General features: G+C 38.4%; 1 protein-coding gene across 1 annotated transcript in view; it reads right to left on the reverse strand.

Moving 5' to 3' along the window:
• Positions 1 to 18,509, reverse strand: part of CNTN3 (contactin 3) — a gene marked incomplete at both ends in the record, with an annotated part of 208,780 nt that overhangs the window by 28,939 nt on the left and 161,332 nt on the right. The window contains 3 exons of the mRNA XM_080718026.1: positions 1,062 to 1,211; positions 1,307 to 1,465; positions 2,436 to 2,553. Of these exons, the coding sequence (XP_080574152.1) occupies positions 1,062 to 1,211; positions 1,307 to 1,465; positions 2,436 to 2,553 (427 nt within the window). The remainder of the gene's footprint in view (positions 1 to 1,061; positions 1,212 to 1,306; positions 1,466 to 2,435; positions 2,554 to 18,509) is intronic.

Below are 18,509 nucleotides of genomic sequence, written 5' to 3' on the forward strand. Positions count from 1 at the left end.
GTTGATGTAAGAATGATGCAGACAAAAACCCTGAAATCCTGGGAGGAGGTATTCTTTGTGAACCCTACGTAGGCATTAGTTGTCAATGCTTACATTGATAACTTATATTCTGTAAACCTTATGACATAGCTAGATTGTAAATGCAGTGAGGGCAGGTCTTTGTCACGCTCACAGCTGTATTTGCAATATGTACGAAGTGCTGAGCACATGCTAAGTGTCTTGCCGAAGAAACAAACAGCACAATAATGGCAGGCAGGATTCCCCCAGTTCTCCTCAAACCTGGAACAGACGTGGTCTGCACGGTTTTACACTAATGTGTAAACAGCATCATTAAAACTACCGAAACATATCCCATGACTTTCATTTTGGCTTAGTTCCTACTGTGATATGCTAGCTCCATTTCAAACATCATTTTAGTTTATATTAACTAATATATCCAGAAAAGGAAAGTCTTTGGGTCCCTGAGCTGTCTGGAAAACAGTATGCTACGTATACTTGCTAACTTTCTATGTTAGAAAATTTTTAGAATTGCAAAATTAGGTTTATAATAATAGTTGTCTCATGTGGAAATTCTGAACAATAATTATTTTTTATTTTAACACTTGAGGGGCAAAAATAGACTATTTATCAATCCTGTGAGCTCATTGGATGAGCTCGGTGACAGAATGAGATTTTCTAGCGGCAGAAATCCCAAATGTCATCATCTTACCAATTTGTCAATGCTTGTTATAAATGAGAACAGCACTTCCCCCGCTAACAGAGTAACTATGTCAGATAGTAATTATAACCATAAGTGACAAAAACATATTCACTTAACGTGCACTAATGACCATTGATGATGGCCTAAAAATCCTGGAAATGTCACACCGCACTGGAATCATTTACATGTGCTGCTTCTTCTGACAGATGCCATGTAGGAGATTCTGCCATTAGACAGGTTAGATAATGTGACAGTGGATTATTGAGATAGATCCTTTGCCGGCCTGGAGACCAGAGCCAACAGAAACAGAGAAACACACCTAGGGAAACCTATGAACCCACGACAAAACAAAAGCACTAACCTGCCTCTTCAGTTCTTACTTTTTCTGAGGGTAAACTGGGTTCTCCACCTCCAATTTTGTTACTGGCAACAACCCGAAATTCATATTCCACCCATGGGTTTAATTCAACTATTGTAGCTGTGTGGGTCTTCCCATCGATGACCTCGGGCACTACAAGAGGAACAGTTTAGAGAGAGAGTGTCTGCAGCCCCGGCTCTGACACGCAATCATGGGTACACATTGATGGCATCTCGCTCCACTTTTACCTGTTGTGGCGGTTTGCCAGCCCACAGAGAAGGGCGTCCTAGCCTGGATAGCATAAGATAGGACTGGGCTGTGGTTGTCTGTGCCTTCTTCCCAAGATAGTTGGGCTGTGGTGTCTGTAATTTCATCCACCCTAACATTTTCTGGTGGTCCAGGTGAACCTAAGGAAGCAAGGCAAGGATTAAAAATAGCAGGTAGCAATTCCATAAATGGCATCCTCTAGGACCAAAATGAAGAATATGTCATAAGACCACTTCAACACTACCCTCCAGCTCAATTCCAAAAGCACTTAGGGAAAAAGCCCCAGTTACCTGGAAATACAACTATTGTTTTTTCATACTTATATCTTAAGTCTAAATGTGGAGCAAAAATTCCAAAATTATACTACTATAAGACTGCAGGTAGGCACCTCCTTTTTCACGCTCTAGTCAGCAGGATTCCCGTACCTTTCTGATTTCAATGTCCTTTATTTTTAATTAATTAATTAATGTATTTATTCATTTATTTTGCTTTGTTTTGAAACAGGGTCTTGTTAGGTTCCTGAGAGTCTCGTTAAATTGCGGAGGCTGTCCTCAAACCTGCATCCGTCTTGTTTCAGCTGCTCAAGTGTACCACCATGCCTGGCTGTCCTTTGCTTTTGGAGAGATGAATGTCCCTTAAGTATATTGGTACACCTCTGCAGTTCTTAGTTTAGTTTTCTATCAAGAGATGTCTTGTGCTATTATTCAGTCTGGTAACTGTTTTTGTACCATGGATGTGGCTCAGGCTGGCAACATCTCTCAGGATTTCTGAATACTCCTGCTTCTTCTATAGGTGGCCAGATGCCGCACACCATTCATTCTCATATTAAACACATCGGCTGAATTAACGGTGTGCTCAAACACGCATCAGTTTGGCAGCAGCTGTGGAATCTCAATTACCATGCTGGCGATGGGAAGGGCAGACTTGAGATTTTTATTTCTCTGAATTAACACTGGCTGTCCCTGTCATCACCTCTGGCATAAGAGGGGGAATCAAATCAAGATCATAATCCGTAAGCTCAGGTGTGATCTCATCCTGGATTTTCCTCCAGTAAGGGATGCTTGAGGATGTGAAGTCTGAAAACCCATCGCAGGATGCAGGAACGTTTACCTCTTACGATGAGTTCCGCCGCGGAGGAAACGCTGTCCACCCCTGTGTGCACCATGCAGACATACTTCCCACTGTGCTTCAGCTGAATGTTTCTGATCATTAAATCACCAGATGAACTCTGTTGGGGAAACAGGTAATGAACATGCTATTATCTCTAAAACAGAGAGTCCTGAAAGCTACTGCCAAGGAAAGTTCAGTGATGGGATTCGTATTTTGAGTGAAAACCAAGGTGGATGTTGACAGAGATGGCTATAAAAGAATGCATGGAAATAAAACCAAGTTTTTTTTTTTAAAAAAAAAACACACAAGACTGCAGACAAAGATGTCCGTAGATGAAAAATGACTACCTTTCCCCTGAGTTTTGATGGTTTCAGAAGTAAATGAGGGCAGCGATTATAGTCTCCGAGTCTATTTACTTCTACCTGAGTGACATTTCTTTTTATATCTACTGTTCAGCTCCAGCTCAGCTGCTTCCTCTGGTTCCAACCCCACTACAATTACCTGCCTGAGAAGCAGGAAGCATTTAAGTATCGAGTGGGAGATAGATGTGGCTGGATATGGGGATTAGCAGGGTGGGAACACTGTTCAGAAAACACTGTAGCTTAGAGAGACTGACACCACTTAATTCCTGAGCTGCAGAAAGTAGGAACGGTCAGTCGAAACGTTCTCAATAAGAGAAAAGTAAAACATTTCAAACCATTACAGTAACAGTTCTCCATAAAGACCTTTGTCAGCATCCCCCAGTATCAATGAACAGAGCAAATATATTCCTCAATGCTTGACTTTAAATTTTAAAGGAGCCTGTTTAGCCGGGCGTGGTGGCACACGCTTGTAATCCCAGCATTCGGGAGGCTGAGACCAGAGGATCACAGTTCGCAGGCAGCCTCAGCTATTTAGAGAGGCCCTTTGCAATTCAGTGAGACCCTGTTTCAAAAATAAAAAAAATATGGAAAAAAAGAGCTAAAGGTGTATCTTGGAGGTACGATACCCCTGGGTTCTATCCCCAGGACCAAAATAAATAAATAAATAAATAAATAAATAAATAAATAAATAAATGAGCCTGTTTAGAGAGGACATAAAATCATATTCATAAAATGACTAAGGGTCAGTTTCATGCATTTATAAAAATATGAATCCAAATAAAATAATTTGGAGAACAAAGCCCTTTGAAAATAATCATCAGAGCTCGGCATGATGATGGACGCTTGTCAACCTAGTACTCAGGAGGCTTGGACAAGAGAATTGCAGGTTCCAGGCCAGCCTCATCAACTTAGTGACACTCTCAGCAACTTACTGAGACTGTGTTTCAAACTAAAAAATAAAATATCTCTGGAGTATAGCTGAGGGGTAGAATATGCTGTATTTAATCCTCAGTACTGGAAGGAAGGAAAGGAGATAGGGAGGCAAGAAGAAAGGATGTAGACGAGAGAGAGAGAGAGAGAGAGAGAGAGAGAGAGAGAGAGAGAGAGAGAGAGAGAGAGAGAGAAAATAATCATTAGTTGATGTCTGGGAAGAGGCACTATTTAACTTATTAAAAGAAAGTGTTTTACTCTTGATTTTTGCTAGATTCTATCAAGAGAGGGACTCTGCTATCTTGTTTTTTGGAAACATTATAAAATCACCCACAGGGCAACTCCTTCAGTACTATTCCCTATCCTTGGGATTCTTAATGGGCTCCATATTCTCTGCTGGGTGGATCAGATGGAATTCCTTGAGTATTGGGAGAAAGCCCATGTGAGGTGATGGATGTCTGTAATTAAATGCTAATCCAGCAACTGTTAATTTTGCACATGTTGCTTTCATCAAGTTGAGCATCTTTTCCTCCTGCCCTCCCTCCCTTGCTCTCTTTCTCCTCAGGGTTATTTAGAAACCTATCTCCATGACAAAACCTTCCCTGCTTGCTGACCTTTACAAACTTTTCGTGTTTTATGAGTTCCATATGCTCACAAGAGGATGATCATCATTTCGATAGAAACTTCTTATTTCCAGTGAAGAAATATTACTATTAAATGACACTGAGGCATTGGCAAGAGGATGTATTCTTCTCTACCTTTATTTGCTTACTTTTATTTTTTTAAGATTTAAAGAAGTTTATTAGAAAGATAGAAATACAGAAAATAGAAATGCAGCCCCATGCCAGAGTGGCATGGAGGGGTGACTCGAATGAATACACCCTATTTGCGTACTTTTAGACTAACTGGGTAAAAGAGATTTTTTTTTTTTGTATTGTGGTACTGGGAATTGATCCCAAGGGCATTTTATCTATGAGCTCCACTCCTATCCCTATTTTATCTTATTTGAAAACAGAGTGTCAGTAAGTTGCTGAGAGCCTCACTATGTCACCGAGGATGGCTTCAAATCTATGATCCTCCTGTCTCAGCCTCCCAAGGACTGGGATTATAGACCTACTGTGTCTTCACTTATTTATTTTGTGGTACTGGAGATTGACCTAGTGGGATTCTACTTCCAAGCTATATGCTTACACTTGTCAATTTTTTGTTTTGTTTTGTTTTGAAACAGGGTCTTGTTAGGTTTCTGAGAGGCTCACTAAAATGCTGGGGCTGGCCTCAAAGCTGTAACCTCCTATCTTATCCTCCCAAGGGCTGAGATTACAACCAAATACCACCATGCCTGGCTTCTAGAATCTTTCTTACTCAATTGTTGTTTCATGTAATCATTTAAGTTTCTCCTAGAAAAAAAAAATTATATTGTCAGAACATGTTGCTAGTATGAGAGGTAAATAGATTTGTAAGCCAAATCATCTTTGGCATGAATGTTAAGGGGAAATATAATGTGCTTCAAATTAAATAGAAGATCTTATTAAATTTTTTCTTGTATTTTATGCAGTGATGGCGTTAATGGAATTTGTGATGTAATTTAAAAACCATTCTGTGTTGCAAGAAAAACAGTAGTGGATATGTAACCCACTCCAGGAGTGGAACACTGACTAGAAAGATCATTACTAGTTATAGGAAGGTGGAAAGTACATTGTGATGCCTGCCATATGCTAAGAATCAGGGTAGAAAACAAACTTTGACATTTGAAGAACCTCTTGAATATTGCCAATGTAGCATGAACTTTGATTATAATAAATTATCAGCTAAATCAAATTCCCTAGTAAAGATTCTAGATGTATATGTTACCATTGAACCTTCCAAAGGTGTTCCGGTTAATATAAAAAGGCTACCTGCTTCCTTTTTATCACTTTATATGGCCTTTTATTGCTACAGAGCTCCCAATATTAATCATTCATCCCTTCCCTGGATTGTCTTCCTGATCCTGACACTGTGTGTTTGTCATAACCAGGTGCCTTGAAAACAAACCTACAAGTTCATTCTGGAAGCTGGTTGGTGTTTTCCCTGTGAAGGTCCTCAGAAAAACTGGCAGTAACACAACTCACCTCTACACTTATGACCATTAAAATGAAACCTACCCCACCAATCCCAAGTGGCAGTGTACAGGGTCACCTTCTATACACATGTGTTCTCTTCCAAAGAATGGAAACAGGCCCTGACATTGTAAACACTTTTAACTGTCAACTGAGTTGTCTGGACAGGTGACATTTGAAGCAGGCAATTTACAATGTGTTAATATCCAAATTGGCTTGTTTTTTCTTAGGTATCAATCAGCTGGAATAATCGCCCCATTACAGGATTGAGTGTCTCAGCATTCCCCCACTAGAGCGTTTTAAAGAAACAACACATTAAAGACCATACAAGCTTGGCTGAAGGTGCTGTGTGCATATTTCAGGTTGTGTGTGAAGCATGAGCAGACTCTTGAGTGAGTGTGTTTCAAGTTCAGATGAATAACTTGGAATTTATTTTTTCTTCTAGGTGGGGGGATGTGTTGATAGAGCTCACTGGAAATTGGTGATCTTACAATGGCTCATCTTTACTTTCCCAGAAATGATAAATATGTGTTTTCTATATACTTTGGCTATTATGGCTACACCTTTAAAAATGTTTATGCCTGTCGGGCGTGGTGGCGCACGCTTGTAATCCCCGCGCTTGGGAGGCAGAGAGAGGAGGATCGTGCTGGTTCGGAGCCAGCTGCGCTGGCTTAAGAAACCCTGTTTCCACATAAAAAAGTTAAAAAATAGGTCTGGGAGTGTAGCCTGTGGGAGTGTATCCTGGAGGTAGAAGGGCTTCCAGGAACCTCAGTACCAAACACACAAAAAAATGTTTATGCCATATCCCAGTACCATATGCCCTATTATTTGCTTCTTTTTTCTTAAACTGATTAAGTTTCTTAAACTAATACAGAAATTGACATGGAAGGTGTATACTTTTGTGCGTGTGTGTGTGTGTGTGTGTGTGTGTGTGTGTGTGTGTGTAGTGCTAGGGATTAAATGAAGAGGGATTCTACTTCTGGCCACACCTCCAGCCCTTTTATACTTTTTATTTTGAAATGGTCTCCCTAGGTTGCTGAGTCTCACTATGCCTTGGAGGCTGGTTTTAACCATGTGATCCCCTGTCTTACTCTCCCAAGTACTGGGGTTACAGGTGTGTGCTAGCACACCTGGCTTGGAAAGTGTATACTTTTATCTTCAATGTGAATCTGCTCACCAAAATAATAGTTAACTGCTGAAGCAATTACAGTGAATAGAAAAGTATAAAGATGGACAGAATCCAAGATAATGTAAGTGGATGGTAGGTGAATACAATCTAAGTCTCTAAGCCTGAGACCTTTGCACTGTTAATTAAAATGGGAGATTAGCAAGTATTAGACTCTGTTAATCACAAATCTAACACCATCCTTAGCCAGTCTCCTTGATTCAACCTAAATGATTGAAATAAGATTAAAAGTAGAAGAACTTTATTATTCTATGCTATATTATTTAATGCTACTTATTGAGTATCTGGTTTGAAACACAATTAAAAAAACTACTATGTTTTCCAGTTTTATTTTTTTAAATCCCTTAGATTTCATTGCTGGCTATATTATAAATTCATGTAAGGAATTTTTTAAAAAGAAAAAGCACCAAAAATGTCTATGCCATATTCCAGGACAATTAAATCAGAAAGAACTGAAACAGAAGACCCCCAAGGAGACTCTAATAAGCAGGTAGGGTAAAATAATCATTAAATCTCCTGGAATTTTACATGCATAATCTTCATTCCTCTTGGAAATAAAAGGCTTGAGATAACTGCCAAAATTTTTCCCTGAACTCTAAAATTTTACAATTAATAAGTGCATACATAGCTGAGTCATACCAGTCATCCCAGTACTTGAGAGACTGAGACGGAAGGATTACAGGTTCAAAGCCAGCCTAAGCAACTCAGTGAGGATCTCAGCAACTTCGTGAGTCCCGTTTTACTAATAAAAATAAAAATGGGACTGGAAATAGCTTGGAGGTAGAATGCCTCTGGGATCAATACCCAGCACTACAAAATTATTAATTAATTAAAGAACCAATATGTTTTCATATGTTGCCATGCTCATAGGCTGGGAAAAGTGCTCCTATATACTTCCATCTTGGGAGGGAAGTCACACAACTAGGATTATCAATCAGGTAGTGTGTGTCAAGCACAGGGTTAACTTCCTTGACATGCCATTGCATTGCCTTGATATGCTCATCATAATTTTAAAAATCGTCATCGGAATAACTCAACACAGAGATGCACTGCTATAGATACCTATAAGAACTTACAAGTAATCAAGCCATATTATTTTCTAAGATTACTCTTGACTGGTGTGACAGTTTTTATATGAAATGAAAGTATCTCAAGTTCTCAAGTCAATCGAGCTTACCCTGAAGAAAATTTAACTCCTAGATAAAATCTGTTTAACTTTTGTTTCTACCCTTATCCTGCCTGTATAAAGAATATACGAATATACAGAAAGTAGATTCGTCTTTTTTTTTCTTTTGGTGGTCCTAGGGGTGGAATCCAGGGGCTTTTCTACCTCCGGGCTATACTCCCAGACCTATTTTATATTTTATTTGGAAACAGGGTCTCACTAAGTTGCTGAGAGCCTCACTAAATAGCTGAGGCTGGCTTCAAACCTATGTGATCCTCCTGTCTCAGCCTCCCAAGCGCAGGGATAACAAGCGTGCGCCTCCACCACTGTGCTTAGATTTGTCTTTTAAAGAATGATATAATTGTTACATAGAAGAAAAGGGACCTATTGATACAAATAAATAAATAAAAAGCCGCTGTCTCTTAATAACTTGCTCAACTTGTGCTTAATATCTTAGGTTTACTAGCTAATATTCCTATTTAATAGCTGATCCTAAAACTTAGTGTCTTCAGCAAATGATTACTTATTCTGCTCAGGAATAGAGGTGATCATGGAAGACAATTCCTCCCTGCTGCTTCTCTCACTGGCTGGGGTGGATATTCAGGACTGGCAAAGTCCTTCGTGTGCCTGGAAAGTTGGCACTGGCTGAAAGCTTCACAAGACCTTATGCCGGGGACCCTGATTTATCTCAAGGTAACTTTAAGCACAGTCTACTTTGCGTAACTCATAAGACAGTGGTTGAATTCCCTAAACACTTGTGTCCATGGAATGCAGTAGTATGCCATGCGTTTTTATGAAATAGCCTCAGAAATCACAGAGACCACTCGTGTGGCTCTCCATTGGGCAAGGAAGTTTTAAAAGGGTCTATTAGGTTTTGAGGGGAGAGGAATGGGCTTTACTATTCAAAAAAGAGAAATGTCAAAGTCATATTGATAAGAATGGTGTGTCTACTCCAGGGCTACCAGAGATTGCCTACCATCTCTTTCAAAAGATAAAGGAAGCCGGACATGGTGACGCACGCTTGTAATCCCCGGGCTTGGGAGGCGGAGACAGGAGGCTCCATTTTTGAGATTCCATTCCTAGAAAAGTAAAACACAGACTAGTGTTCTGAAAATATCCGCGCAGGTTCGAAACCAGCTGCGCTGGTGTAAGAGACCCTGTTTCAAAAATATAAAATAGGTCCGGGAGTGTAGCCCGGAGGTAGAAGGGCTTCCAGGAACCCCAGTACCACCAAAAAAAAAAAAAAAAAAGATAAAGGAAGAGGAAATATTAGCTGTACTCTAATTCCAAAACCAGATCATGATAATTATAAGAAAAATATATACCAATATTTATTTTTCAACACAGATACAGAATTTTATAACACGATATTTTGTCTACACTGGGGCACAGTATGGACAAGTCATTAGTAGTATGATGATGTCACTGATACCATTTTGATAATAGGGATTAAATTTAGGAGTGTTCCACCTCCAAACTATACCCCAGCCCTTAATTTTTTTCAATTCTAAAACAGTTTTGCAAAGTTATAGGGCTGGCCTCGAACCTGTGATATTCCTGTCTCAGCCTATCAAGAACTGAAATTACAGGTCCATTGCGCCCACACATTGCCTTCACCTTTTAAAAATGAAATCTTCCATATGTCTCCAGGTCCCGTCTGTTCCTACCATATTGCTAGTACAGTATAGTAGCTAACCCCCTGGACTGTATGGACAGGTTCCCATGCCCTCTGCATGTCTCAGGAAATGTGAGCAGGGCAGAATTGTGATCTGGGATTATTCACTAAGACTCATCCTTGTGGAATGTTATAAGATGACTGTGCCTGAAATCTGGAATTGATTTTTTTTTTAAAGTGAAACTCTAGACTGAACACCCTTGATTTTATATACATGGGACAAGAGAAAGGACTTTCCAGGGCTCAAAGAGAATATAATGTTATCCTCTCACAGCAGAGCTATTACAAAAAAGATCACACTATTTTTAATACAATCACAGTCTATTGTATTCTAACATTTTCCAGATATTTCAAAAGTACAGATATTTTAAAACTCAAAGTCATATTGAGAAAGATAAAATAGGCAATACTAGGTTTGATATTCAATATGGCTATCAATAGACTATTTTTCTGATAAAAACCCATGATTTAAAATTGGTATAAATTTTTTTCTAGTAATAATTTTTAGAACCCAACTACTTAAAATGACCCATTTATTATTATTATTATTATTATTATTATTATTATTATTATTAATGTGTATTTGTGAAGGGGTGTTGGAGATTGAACCAATTTGCATTCTACCTCTGAGCTACACCCAAGAACTATTTAAAAATTTTTTGAAACAGGGTCTACTAAGTTGAAGAAGGCCTCACTAAGTTGCTGAGGCTAGGCTAGAACCTGTGACCCTCCAGTCTCTGCCTCCTGAGCACTGGCATTACAAGTGTGTGTCACTATGCCAAGCTTAGACTAAATTTTTAAATCACTCAGAATAATCCATTTATTTATTCTTCCTTAGTTTATTTATGTGTAGACCAATTAAATGGGTAAAGTGAAATTTACATTTTACAAAGTAAAATAATTTTCTTCTTGAAACTGGAGCATAAAAACGTAAGAGAGCAAGAATAATATAACTCTAGGATAAGAAGGAAGATTACCTACTTAAAGAATGAGCCAGTTTCTCTGACTTTTAGCTGCCAGTCCTTACACAAGGACCTTAGAACTTGCCAGAAAAATGGAACAAACTAAAAATTTAGCAGCTTTACATAGATGTATCAGGGAAGTAAGGTCACAGGGAAAATACTGCCCTAAAAATTAGAAACAATAGGGCCGATACAGATTGATAACTTAGCAGAGCAGAACCACAAGCAACCTCCAAAGACATGGTAAAAATTTTAACTGTAACTGGAAAATCACTGGATGGTCAAAGTAGACATCTCTGGTCCCCCCACACTGGGAGGCTCCAATAATCTCAGTTCCATGTTGAGGGAACTACTAGGTCCTTGCTGTAAAACCTGGAGGAAAATTCCATCATAGTTTTGGCAGGAGCCTGGGGAAAAGGGACATATCAGGCTGTTCTGTTTTTAATCAGAAGTGGTCTGCCTTTAGGAATAAATGGGCCTGTCAGAAACTAACCTGCTGGGGTTTGATTAGATCCTACCGTACCTGGGGAAGGGAAATACCCAATCCACCCCACCTACAGTCTTCCTATCACAGGAAACATGGAAAAAATAAAGGGAGAGAAGTAAGGAAGAGTCAAGTGTGGTGGCACAAAAGACAGATGGAGTATACAAAAATAAACAGTAAAAAAAGAACAGGAGCAATCTCTTAGAAAATAGTAAGAAAGACAGATATTAACTGAAAGGTAGACGATGTTAACTGCATTATATGGGTAATCAATTTGACCATTAATAGTCTAAAGGTATCAGTGAGAAGACAGAGATAATACGAGTGGCTAAGAAACAACACCCAATTATACGCTTCCTAAAAGAAGCCCGTTTTCTATAGACAGAAAGAAAGAGAAGAAAAAGCAAAAGAGTCCTGAAAGATATACTATGCTAACACTATTCAAAAGGAAGCAGAAGCTGGGTGTGGTGGTAATCTTAGTATGCCTGGGTATGGCTGCAATCTTACTTCTTGGGAGGCTGAGCCAGAGGGATCACAGGTTGAGGACAACGTTAGCAATTTAGCAAAAACCTCAGCAACTTAGTAAGGAACATCTTGTTTCAAAGACAAAATAGGCTGGGGTGTAGCTCACAATTAGAATGCCCCCATATTCAATCCCCTATACACACAAGGAAAGAAAGAAAGAAAGAAGAGAGAGAGAGAGAGAGAGAGAGAGAGAGAGAGAGAGAGAGAGAGAGAGAGAGAGAGAGAGAGAGAGAGAGAGAGCGCAGCTATTTTAATTTCATACAGAGCAGGCTTTAGAAAAGTTAACAGAGAGAACATGGAATGTTATTAGGACTAAAGAATGTTATTTAGGACCAACAATGATAAAAGCTCAATACTGCAAGCACATATAACAATTCCTAATGTGTAAGTGCCTAACAACAGAACATAAATATATGTAAAACAAAAGATGACGACAACTACTATGTAAAACAAATAAACGTGCTATTATGTTTGTAGACCTACACACGCCTCTGTCAGATTGGACAGATTCAGCAGGCAAAAATTTAGAAAGGACTTAGTTGAATTTTAAGTAGCATCAGCGATGTGTGCTGGTGTACGCCTGTAAAACAGATAGAACAGTAGAACAGTAACTACAGACTACTGCATCTGGCAACTGAAAATGATGTATTTTTTTTTCTAAAGCTCAAATGTGACATTCACCAAGACAGACCACATTTGGGGCCACAAAAAAAAAACACATGCCTGAGACTAAAATGTAATTAATTTAAGATTCAGTAATAGAATAAAAGATGAAAAATACCCCAATTATCTAAGATTAAACAACATATTTCAACATGTGCATGGGTTAATGAAGAAATTTCAAGTGAAATTATAAAAATGTTCTGAAATAAATGCAAATGAAAATATAACAGCATTTGTGAGATGCAGTGAAGATGGTGTATAGAGGGAAACAGCATAGAGTATATATATTAGAAAAGTGGAAAAATCTATGATCAATCATCTAAGCTTCCATCCTAAAGAACTGGAAAAAAGGAGGGCAAACTAAATCCAAAGCAAGCAGAGTAAAAGAAATGAACATTACAGCAAAGCCCAGCGAAATTGAAAACAGGAAGTCAATAGAGGAAATCAACAAACCCGAAAGCTGGCTCTTTGAAAAGATCAGTAAAATCAATAAACATCTAGCTAGGCTACATAAGGAAAAAAGAAAATGCAAAAATTACTACTATCAAAAATGAAAGAGAGGATATCACAAAAAAGTGCCATGGACATTAAAAGAACAATGAAGAATTATTATTACTTGTCTGGCATTCATGAAACACTGCATTCAATCGAAGGAAGGAAGAAAGGAAGGAAGGAAGGAAGGAAGGAAAGAAGGAAGGAAATTACAAAGAATTCTCTATATAAATTTGATAACCTATGTAAAGTAGATCAGTTCATTGAAAAGTACAACCTTCCAAAACTCACAGAAGAAACAGGCAATCTGATCAGTTATACATCTATCAAAGAAAGGCAATCAATAATTAATCATCTTCCAAAATAGAAAGTGCCAGGTCCAGATGGGTTCAATGGTGAAGTCTAACAAACAATTAAAAATTCTGTCAATTCTCTACAATCTCTCCCAAAAGACTGAGGCAGAGGAAAATACTTCCTGAGTCATTCTATGAGCTCGGCAGTACCCTAGTACCAAAACCAGACAAAGACATTACAAGATAAAACTATATACCAAAATTGGTATATAGTTTTGTATAGATGCAAAAATCCATAGCAAGATATTAGCAAGTTGAATCTAACGGTGTACTTTTACAAATATACAGAATGACAAAGTAGGTTTTGTGTGAGGTATGCAAAAGTGGCTTAACATTTAAAAAACAATCAATGTGTAATCCCTCAGACAACAAACTAAAGAAGAGAAATCAAATGATAATAATAGATGCAAACAGAAATGGTATTTGCCCAAATCCAGCATCCAGTCATGATAAAACAAAAAACAATAAAACTTGATAAACTAGTAACACAGAAGAACTTCCTTAACTTGATAACAACATATATCATTTTTTGTTTTCTGGTTTTTGTTATTGTTATTTTTTGGCCCTGGAGAATGTACCTAAGGGTATTCTACCTACAAGCTCCATCCCTATTTTATTTCACTTCATTTTATTTACTTATTTTGAGGAACTGGGGAGGAAATCCAGGGGCATTCTACCTCTGAGCTATACTCCAGCCCTATTTTCTTTAATTCTGAAACAGGGTTTCACTGAGTTGCAAAGAACCTCACAAGGTAGATGAGGCTGTCCACGAACCCCCAATTTTCCTGTCTCCACTTCCCGAATGCTGGGACCACCATGCCTAGCTCCCATTTTATTTTTTATTTTTTGTTTGGAACTGGGATGTTGATAGGATTCTGAGTGTCTTGCAATGTTGCTGAGATTAGCCTTGAACCTGTGCTCCTCCTGTCTCAGTCTCCCAGATCCTGCAATTACAAGTGTGTACCACTACACCTGGCTTATATCACACTTACTGGTAAAAAAAAAAAAAAATATGCTGAGATTGTGTTAAAAAAAAAGAATGGCCCTCCTTATCATTGCTTTCTGATATCCTCCTACAAAAATCTTTGTAATGAAAAAAGACAAGAAAAAAAGTTAACTATATTAAGATTGAGAAAGAAAAACCTTTGTTTACAGATGACATGGTCATTTAAGTGGAAGATCTGAAAGACTCAGCAACAACAAAAAGAAGATTTCTGGAACTAATAGACAATATTGGATGTAAGATCAATATACCAAATTCAACTGCTTTAATATACAGCAGCAATCTGCAAGAGGAATTTGAAATAAAACCACATTAACAGTTATACTATTACACTAAATACTGACATATGTAAGTATAGCTAGGTATGCTATGTATGCCTGTAATCATAGTGCTTGTGAGGCTCAGACAGAAGGAACACAGTTCAAGAAAACCCTCAACAACCTAGTGAGACCCTATTTCAAAAGAAAAGAAGATCAACAAAAGGGCTGGAGGTACACTTCAGAGAATGAATGTCCTTGGCTTCAGTCCCCAGTACACCACACACACACACACACACACACACACACACACACACACACACTCTGCATATAATCTTGCTCATAGTTTTGCATTATAAAAAACTGCACATTTTAAATTTTTCATTCTCTCACCCAAATAATTCATTGAAACAAATTTAGTCCATGGACTCATGTCGTATTATCGCACACAAAGGATTACTTTCGAAGGTATTTTTTCCTACCACTGCAAGCTGGGAAATACATCAGGCGTCAATCTCATGAGTAGCGGCTGTAACTGGAATGGGGAATGAATCACGCTGAAGGAAGCCAGTTACATGGATGGCAGATTGGCTGTCACTGCTAAACCTCTTCCTGTTTCAAGTGACTTTTATCCACACACATTCCAATCCATCACACACCCAATTCCACAGAATATTTGTAAAACTGGATGGGCTGCTTTTAGACATTCTTCATTTCTAAAATACTTTCACCACACAGACTTCTTGAAGCATATACATCCAAACACCCTTACAATACATAATGAATACCTACCGTGTTATGTGTAGATGTTTCTGTTTACAGTGATCTCTTATCATCAAATGAATCATTTTCTTTTTTTCCCCCTAGTACTAGAGATTGAAATCAGGAGTGTTCTCCTCTGAGCTATACCCTCAGCCCTGTTTTTCAAATTTTGAAACAGATTCTCCCTAAGTTGTAGAGGGCCTTGTTAACTTGCTGAGACTGGCCTCAAACCTTCAATCCTCTTGTCTCAGTCTTCTAAGTACTGGCATCATAAGCATGCATCAGCATGACCAGATCATGTAGTGTATCCTAAGTCTAACACTTATCTTATTAATAAGCAACCCCAAAATAATCTTGAGTCAGGCATGGTGGTTCATACCTCTAATCCCAGTACTTGGGAGGCTGAGACAGGAGGATCATAGGTTCAAGCATAGCCTTGGTAATTTAGTGAGGTCCTCAGTAACTTATTGAAACCCTGTTTCAAAATAAAAAATGAGATAGGAGGTGTGGCTCAGAGGTAGAATGCCTCTGGGTGAGTTCCATTCCCAGTAACACACACACACACACACACACACACACACACACACACACACACATACACACACACTTCTTGTGTGTTCCTGGAATCAGGTTTAAATTGCTAGATCCCAAGTATTTAGATACCAGCAGATGATATTCTTATTTTTCTTAAACTTTGGACTATTACTTCCCTTTTACCAACATTGGAAAATAAGGTATATTTAAAGGTGGGAAAATAAAGAACTACACTTGTATAAAACTGCAGTCTCTTTTTGTTTCATCATCCTGAACTGAATGAATGCAGTTGGTTAAACCGAGTATAGAATTCTACCATATACACGCTGCTGATTCATACCATACACATATGCTTCTAACTGTGCATATGTAAAAAATTATTAGTATGTGGGTGCCTACATTCTTACCTGAATATAGGTAATTCTATACAAACACCTCTAGACATAAGTAAAATGGAGAGGAACTAGCATCCCAGGGATTGACCAGAGTTTGCAAGATCTCATGGAGGGAGAAGACACTGCAAATATGAAGAATTTATGTGTAGCATATCCATGTTTATAGCAGTACAATTCTGCTATATTAATTCAGCCAAATTATGGAATCAGGGTAAGGGTCCATCAACAGATGAATGGATTACAGAATTACGTGATATACACTCAATGGAATTCCATTCAGCTCTACAGAACAAAATTATGTCATTTCCAAGAAAATGATGGACTTGGAGAACATTATATTAAGATTAACCAGTCACAGAAAATGAAGAGTCACATATTTTTTCTCATATGTGAAAGCTTGGTTATAATCAGGATGCAAGATAATGGAAGAGAAACTCCAGTGGAGCAATGGATGTGGCCCAGAGGCAGGAGAATTAGTGAAAGAATGGGACAGAATGAGAATGGAGTCAACGGTGCTGTGTGTGTGTGTCCCTATCACTCTGAACTACATTATGATGTGAGACTACAACGCACCCATAAAAGCATATTTGTAGAAATAACTTATGTGAAGAGAGGAAAAATTAAACCTAAAGTTAGGTGGTCTGAGTACTCACAGGGTTCACTGCATAAGAAAAACCACCCAGAACTCTTGTGCATCTAAACAGAAATTCCCACTTCCCATATTGCAGGGCACTATGTCTATGAAGATGTTCTGGACAAACAGAGGACTTAAGTGGAAGCCTTCTACTTCTGATTTAGTTATAGCACTTCTATGTCTTTGGCCCCAAACTTCTTCTTTGTACCAATCTGCTTTAAATTCTTGGTGTAATAAGCTTTTCTGAATGGATAATTGTTACCTTGCAGAAGCCTATGGCTGGTGTATCAAGCTTCTTTAGTACAATGTTCATGTCTGCCCAATAGATCTGTTCTAAATCACTGCAGCATTATGAGCTTAGGAATTTTTTTCCTGTGAGGAATGTGTTTTTTTAAAAAAACGAGTGAATTTATGTGTGGTGGTGCACACTTTTAATCCCAGTACTTGGGAGGCTGAGATGGGAGGATCTCAGGCTCAATGCCAGCCTCAGCAACTTAGCAAAACACTGTTTCAATGTAAACACAGAATAGGACTGGGGTGTACACTGAGATTTAAAATGTGTCTGGGTTCAATCACCAGCATCCAGAAAAAAAATAAATGAATATAAGACTCCTAGTATCATCCTAATAAAAATTGGCTGAATTGGTTCAAAGTGATAGGATATGCATAACTTGAACCACCCTTCCCACTTCAAAACCATGGCTCTTACTATCCACCTTCTCAAGTGATTTCTCCATTTGCCAGCCTCTTGGCTCACATTTGCTGTTTTTGAAAAGAAGGGCTAGGTGTGGTGGTGCACAGCTGTAACACCAGTACTTGGGAGGCTGGGACAGAATGATTTCATGTTGGAGGCCATTCTTAGCAACATAGTAAGACTATCAGCAACCTAGTGAGATTCTGTTTCGAAAAAATAAAAAGGGCTGAAAGTGTAGCATACAGGTAGAATGCCCCTGGGTTCAATCCCAGTAAAAACAACAACAACAACAATAGAGTATTATGTCCCCTAATATAATGCCAATAAAACCGGCCAAATTTATTCAAAAGCAAGAGGTGGATTTTCTATAACATATTTCCCATTTCAAAAACACGGCTCTTACTATCTATCTTCCTAGATAACTTCTCCACTTAGAGTTTCTTGGACCACACTTGCTGATTTTGAAAATAAGGACTACATCTATGAATATACTAGAAAAGAAGACAAGCAAACTAAATATTAATGTGCATGCTTCAATGAGTGCAGAATCAGAGGACAAGAGCTGTTCTATAATTCTCTTTTCATGCAACAGAAAACAGATTTAGTTAATTGCTTGTGCTTAAGGGCAATGCCATCTTCTATGGCTTACTGTTTTGTACTGATGAGAGAATATTAAGTTACTAATGGCACAAGTCAATGAAAAAAATTCATAGGCCATGAACTAGCATGCGAGAGAAAGAACAGAACCAGCCGGGGATGGCATTAATTCATAAAATTCCACGTTTCAGACACTTGACTCTCTACAGAGATGACTTTATGCCGTCCACGTAACCCATCAGTGCCATGTAAATCAGGAGAGTTCAATTACACTAGCAACGTGAATGTCCTTAACTACAAGTTTC

This window comes from Muscardinus avellanarius, assembly GCF_963383645.1.
Source record: "Muscardinus avellanarius genome assembly, chromosome: 22".
Classification (NCBI taxonomy): domain Eukaryota; kingdom Metazoa; phylum Chordata; class Mammalia; order Rodentia; family Gliridae; genus Muscardinus; species Muscardinus avellanarius.